Raw genomic sequence first — 7,063 nt, forward strand, 5'->3', positions numbered from 1 at the left:
GTAATCCACTCATCTGCTGATGGGCACTTAGACTGTTTCCAAATCTTAGCTATTGTAAATTGTGCTGCAATGAACATAGGGGTACATATGTCCTTTCTAATGAGTATTTCTGGTTTCTTGGGATATATTCCTAGAAGTGGAATTACTGGGTCAAATGGGAGTTCCATTTTTAGTTTTTTGAGGAAACTTCATACTGTTTTCCACAGTGGCTGCACCAGTCTGCACTTCCACTAGCAGTGCACAAGCGTTCCTTTTTCTACAAATCCTCACCACACGTGTTGTTTCTTGATTTGTTGATGATAGCCATTTTGACAGGTGTGAGAAAATACCTCATTGTCGTTTTGATTTATATCTCTGGGATGATTAGTGTCTTTGGGCATGTTTTCATATGTCTCTTGGCCTTTTGTATGTCCTCTTTCGAAAGGGGTCTATTTAGGTCCTTTGCCCATTTTTTATTGGGTTGTTTATCTTCCTTTTGTTAAGTTGTATGAGTTCCCCTATATGTTCTCCCATGCAGTGGGCTCTCTTATTGTTGATGGTTTCTTTTGCTGTGTAGAAACTTTTTATTTTAATGTAGTCCCATTTTTTTTAATTGTCTCCTTAGCTTCCATTGTCCTAGGAGCTGTATCGGTAAAGATATTGCTATGAATATTTTGCTGCCTATGGAGTCTTCTAAGATTTTTGTGGTTTCCTCTCTTACATTTAAGTCCTTTATTCATTTTGAGTTTATTTTTATGAATGGTTTGAGTTGGTGATCTAGTTTAATTTTTTTTGCATGTATCTGTCCAATTTTTCCAACACCATTTATTAAAGAGACTGTCTTAACTCCATTGTATGCTCTTGCCTCCTTTGGCAAATATTAATTGAGCATAATGGCTTGGGTCGATTTCTGGGTTCTTTGTTCTTTTCCATTGGTCTATATGTCAGTTCTTGTGACAGTACCAGGCAGTTTTGAGAACAGTGGCTGTGTAATACAACTTGATATCTGGTATTGTTATGGCCTTCACTTTAGGGTCTGTTTTGTCAGATATAGGTATTGCTACCCCAGCTTTTTTTTTTTTCATTTCAATTTGCCTAAAAAAAATTATTTCCCATTCCTTCACTATCAGTCTGTGTCAGTCCTTTGTCCTGAGGTGGGTCTCTTGTAGACAGCAAATATATGGGTCATGTTTTCTTATCCATTCAACTACCCTGTGTCTTTTATTTAGAGCATTTAGTCCATTTATATTTAAGGTTATTATGGATAGGTACTTGTTTCTAGCCATTTTTATTCTCTATGCCTGTGTTCCTTTTTCCCTATTTCTTCTTTTTATGGCAATCCCTTTAGCATTTCTTGCTTTGCTTGCTTGGTGGTAATAAATTCTCTTATTCTTTTTTTGTCTGTGAAGCTCCTGATTGCCCCTTCAATTATGCCTTGCTGGGTATAGTATTCTTGGATTCAGTCCCTTGCTTTGTATCACTTTGTATATTTCATTTCATTCCCTTCTGGCCTGACGTATTTCTGTTGAGAAATCATTTGATAATCTAATGCAGGGGTCCTCAAACTTTTTAAACAGGGGGCCAGTTCACTGTCCCTCAGACCGTTGGAGGGCTGGACTATAGTTTAAAAAAACAACTATGAACAAATTCAACTATGAAATTCCTATGCACACTGCACATATCTTATTTTGAAGTAAAAAAACAAAACGGGAACAAATACAATATTTGTATTTGCATGTTGTCCGCGGGCTGTAGTTTGAGGACACCTGATCTAATGGGAGATCCCTTGTAGGTAACTGTCTGTCTTTCTCTCGCAGTCTTTAGGATTCTTACTTTGTTGTTGATGTTTGCCAATGTAATTATGATGTGTCTTGGTGTGGGTATTTTTGGGTTCATCTTATTTGGGACTCTGTGTGCTTCTTGGACTTGTGACTTTTTTCTTCCCCAAATCAGGGGAGTTTTCTTTCATATTTCTTCAATCAGGTTTTGTATTCCTTGCTCAGCTTCTTCTCCTTCTGGCACCCTATAATGCAGATGTTGTTTCGTTTCTTGTTGTCCCAAAGCTCCCTTAAGCTCTCCTCTTGCTTTTTAAGTTATTTTTTTTTTTCAGTTGCTGCTCTGCTTGGGTTTGTTTTTCTACCTTGTGTTCTAGCTTGCCGATGCGGTCCTCAGATTTTTCTAGTCTACTATTGAAGCCTTCCATTGTGTTCTTTATTGTACCTATGTCATTCTTTATTTCCTCCTGATTCCTTTTGATGTTAGTGAAATATTTTTAGCGGAGTGTTTAGGGTTTTCTATATAAAGATTTATGTCCTCTGCAAAGAGTGACAATTTCACTTCTTCATTCCCTATTTGGATACCTGTTATTTCTTTCTCTTGCTTGATTGCTCTTGCTAGGATTTCTAACACTATGTTGAATAAGAGTGGTAGGAATGGGCATCCTTTTCTTGTTCCTGATCTTAGACTAAAAGCTTTTAGTTTTCACCATTGAGTATGATGTTAGCTGAGGGTTTGTCACAGATGTCCTTTATTATGTTGAGATACTTTTCTTCTGTACACTTTTGGTTGGGTGTTTTAATCATAAATGGATGGTGTATGTTATCACATGCTTTTTCTGCATCTGTTGATAACATCATATGATTTTTATCTTTTGTTTTGTTCATGTGGTGAAATCCATTGATAGATTTGCATATGTTGAACCATCCTTGTGCCCTTGGAATGAACCCCACTTGATAGTGATGTATTATTTTTTTAAATTTTATTCAATTTTAATTGTATTCAATTTGCTAGTATGTTGTTTAAGATTTTTGCATTTGTATTTATCAGAGATATGACTCTGTAGTGGTTTTTTGTTTGTTTGTTTGTTTTTTAGTGTGTTATCCTTGCCAGGTTTTGGTATTGGGGATATGTTGGCCTCATAAAATGTGTTAGGAAATATTGCTTCTTTAATTTTTGAAACAGTTTGAGAAAGGTAAAAATCTTCTTTGAATGGTTGGTAGATTTCACTAGTGAAGTCATATGGTTGTGGACTTTTACTTTTGGGGAAGTTTTTGATGGTTCTTTCAATTTCCTCACCGTTGATCTTTCTATTTAGATTTTCCAGTTCTTCCTGTTTCAGGATAGGAATGTTATGTAAATAACCACTGTGTCCTTCCATAGATGATTGGATAAAGAAGTGGAACATATATACAATGGAATACTACTCAGTCATAAGAAAAGATGAAATACTACCATTTGCAACAACAAGGATGGATCTTAAGAATATCATGCTTAGTGAAATAAGTCAGACAGAAAAAGTCAAGAATGACATTATTTTACTCATATAGGATAATTGAAAGCAACAAATAAACAAGCAAACAAAAACTCATAGACACAGATAACAGTATGCTGTTACCAGTGGGAAGTGGTTTTGAGGGATAATAAAGGGTAAAAGAGTTCAAATATATGGTGACTGAAGATTTGACTTTGGAAGTAGAGCACACAATACAATATACAGATGATGTATCATGGAGTTGTACATTTGAAACCTATATAATTTTTGGAACCAATGTCCCCCCAGTAATTTTTATTTTAAAAAATAATAAAAAATGTATATGAAAAAAAAAAAACAGTCAAGGTGAATGAACCCTGTCCACATGAGTAGAAAATGTAGCTAAGATACTTAGGCATTTTTAAGCTATATTATCTTTTTCGCCTACAGTTTAGTTAATCAATCCAGACTCTGGACCACTAGATCATAATTACCAAGTAGTACCTATGAGTTTTTTATAGTCTACATTTATTATTATTACATTATGCAAAGTAAGATGATTATACTCTGAGAACATTAGCGTGTTGAAAAATTTTCAGGTATTAGTATATGTCAAAAGTGTTTTTTTTAAATATATTTTATTGATTTTTTAAAGAGAGGGAAGAGGGATAGAGAGTTAGAAACATCGATGAGAGAGAAACATCGATCAGCTGCCTCCTGCACACTCCCTACTGGGGATGTGCCCGCAACCAAGGTACATGCCCTTGACCGGAATCGAACCTGGGACCCTTGAGTCCTCAGACTGACGCTCTATCCACTGAGCCAAACCAGTTAGGGCAAAAGTGTTTTTATTGTATCTAGGGAGTAAAGTCTAATCAGGTGTTTTAGAAATAGTTTATAAATGTTATAAGAATTGACATTGTTCAGATAATCATTTCAGGGCTTTATTACCTAAATTTCCCAAGTACCGGGGAGAGCATTATTGCTGGCATCAGTTTTAATATGCTATTTATTGACACCTGACATAGGTATGGAGTGGAAATCTTGTTATTTGATTAGTAAATACCTACTGGATATAAGAAATAAAAAATGATGTCTTAGGAAGGCACGCCTAGATAAATCATTATGTGATACTATATGTGTTAGTGGGAGGCTTGAAGAGGGAAAAAGTGGACAAATTTTGTCTGATTAGTATTGAGTCTTCATTTTACCCTGTATTTCTGGAATCTCAGTCTAAATCAGAGTCATGTGTAGTTTAAACAGGAAATTATTTAATTAGTTCCTGTAGCTTTCTTTACTCCACTCAGAAAATATTCAAAAATGTTTCAGAAATGAAATATAGGCACTATTAGAGAACGTTTAGAAATTTTTGGCCAGGATTTCTTCCAGTTATGCACAATTACACTTGCATGTAAGCCAAAGAGACCTCTTCTCTCTGGATGTTCTTTATTGATTTCAGTAAGTCTCCTTTCCCTTCTAAAGAATCAAGATCTTAAAATATTTGTTCCCTGGAAAGCTTTTCATTTGGCCTGTTGAATATGTAGTTTTGGGGAATTACTTTGGTACTTGAATAAACACTGGAATACTTCGTTCTTAGATCCTGTAATTTTCCTGCATTTTAAATTCAAATCAAATTATATAAAAAACACAGGTCATGTTGGCTCTACACTCTGTGAAACCAGGGGCGGGGTGTGGGGGGGAGAATGCATTGGGAATTTAGGGGAAAGGTATTTGTAATGGAAGGAAACTTTTTAAATTAATAGTGTAAATTTGTATTTCCAGATGTAACCTGATTCACTCAGTACTTCAAATCACCCTTTCCTTTATTTTTTCATAATATTTATAACAATTTGTTATATTCCACATAATGTAGTTATTGTGTTTATTATTTGTCTCTGTTCTACTAGAATGTCAGCTGCATGAGAGCAAGGATCTTTGTTTTGTTCACTGATGTATCCTAAGCACTAAGACCAGGGTCTAGCATACAGTAGTTACTCAGTTAATATTTGTGGACTGAATGAATACCATGATCTATTCCACTTCATCCCTTAAATTTTATATTCATTTCTTCCTGGTAATTTTTGTGTGTGGCTATATTCCATATGAAGTAGGTAGTTAAGTTATTGGTAAAAATAATACTCTACCATCTAGTATGAGAAGAGAATTTTAGGAATTATATTCTAAAAATGTTTGGAGAAGTAATTTGTAATGCTTCGGTTTTCAATAAGTTTTAATGAAACCCTTAGTGTTCCACAGATGCCCACAAAATTTATTAGGAAATTGAGGATGGGAAACTTTTCAAGCACCCCTATGTTCATAGCAGCATTATGTACAATAGCTAAGCTCTGGAAACAGCCTAAGTGCCCATCAGTAGATGAGTGGACAAAAAATTATAGTGTATTTACACAATAAAATACTATGCAGCTATAAAAAAGGATCTGTTACCCATTGTGACAGCATGGATGGATCTAGAGGTTATGATGCTAAGTGAAATAAGCCAGTCAGAAAAAGACAAGTATCACATGATCTCACTTATATGGGGAATCTAATAAACAAAATAGGTCCAGAGACATGGAAGCATGCAACAGACTGATGAATCTTAGAGGGAAGGGGAGTGGGGGTGTGGGAAGAAATTTAATCAAAGAACTTATATGCATAACCCATGGGCACAGACAATAGTGCAGTGAATGCCTGGAGGGTTGCAGGACCCCAGTGGAGAGGGGCAAAGGGCGAAAAATGGGGGACATCTGTAATACTCTCAACGATAAAAATAAATGTTTATTTATTGTGTGTATCTTTCTCAGATGCGAAAGCTGACAATCATGCCTGCAGGGCTGATATTTGCATCTATAAGTGTGCATGCAGCCAAAGAAGAGGAATCCAAAAAGCAGCTAATGAAACCAGAGCAGGTAACTTGTGTATAAATGTTTGTGAATTTTTTTATAATATAAATATGATAAAATGAATTTTTATTATGTTGTTGTTACCCCTACTCATAAAAAATGTCTTTGAAATGTTTGTTAAACACATTTTATAAGTTGAGAGAAACAGTTATAAGGTGTCTTAAAATAAACACTATATTATATTTAACTCAAAATTCTAATATCCTAATTCCAAGGAAAAACATTTGGTGATTTTTCTCAATGAATAATCAATGAGTAGTCCAGGGTCTTAGTACTTTTAAGCTGTCTGGTTTTTCTTTCTTGAAAATGTATACAGGTATTTGGAAGCGTTAGTTTAAGAAACTCATTAAGATCTCATTTTTGAAAGTGACTTTGTATGTTTTCTAGTTCAGTCTTCTGTATGTTACTAAGGTACAATAGGTACACTAAGTGATCATTTATCTTCTACATGAATATAACTCTGGATTAAGGAACCTAAGGCAATCCGTTCAATTTGCTGGCAGCTCTCATTCAATTTGAGGTCCTTGCCCTAACCGGTTTGGCTCAGTGGATAGAGCATCGGCCTTTGGACTCAAGGGTCCCGGGTTCGATTCCAGTCAAGGGCATGTACCTTGGTTGTGGGCACATCCCCAGTGGGGAGTGTCCAGGAGGTAGCTGATCGATGTTTTGCTCTCATCAATGTTTCTAACTCTCTATCCCTCTCCCTTCCTCTCTGTAAAAAATCAATTAAAAATATATTAAAATAAATGAAAAACATTTGAGGTCCTTTCTTAGGTCAGACAAACCTTTGTCATAATAAGTTCTACCCATTTGCCTTGTATCTCTTACATTGGTACCATACAGAAAAATTCTCATCTCTCTTTCACCAAACAACTCTTCAGATGTTAACTACTTTTGCTCCCTGGATAAGTATATTAGTAGCTTAAGCCTA

At 35.3% G+C, this 7,063-nt stretch overlaps 1 protein-coding gene across 6 annotated transcripts in view; it reads left to right on the forward strand.

Annotated features, from left to right (window-relative positions):
* APOOL (apolipoprotein O-like) overlaps positions 1 to 7,063 on the forward strand; it is a 106,163-nt gene that overhangs the window by 30,511 nt on the left and 68,589 nt on the right. For 4 of the 6 annotated variants that reach the window (XM_005865255.2, XM_005865256.2, XM_014538867.1 and 1 more), the window contains one exon: positions 6,034 to 6,138. In XM_005865255.2, the coding sequence (XP_005865317.1) occupies positions 6,034 to 6,138 (105 nt within the window). Of the gene's footprint in view, positions 1 to 3,172; positions 3,276 to 3,968; positions 3,984 to 6,033; positions 6,139 to 7,063 lie in introns of those variants that run through there. The other 2 variants (XM_014538866.1, XM_014538869.1) reach the window with 2 other exon arrangements.

Source organism: Myotis brandtii, unplaced genomic scaffold (genome assembly GCF_000412655.1).
Source record: "Myotis brandtii unplaced genomic scaffold, ASM41265v1 scaffold2, whole genome shotgun sequence".
Classification (NCBI taxonomy): domain Eukaryota; kingdom Metazoa; phylum Chordata; class Mammalia; order Chiroptera; family Vespertilionidae; genus Myotis; species Myotis brandtii.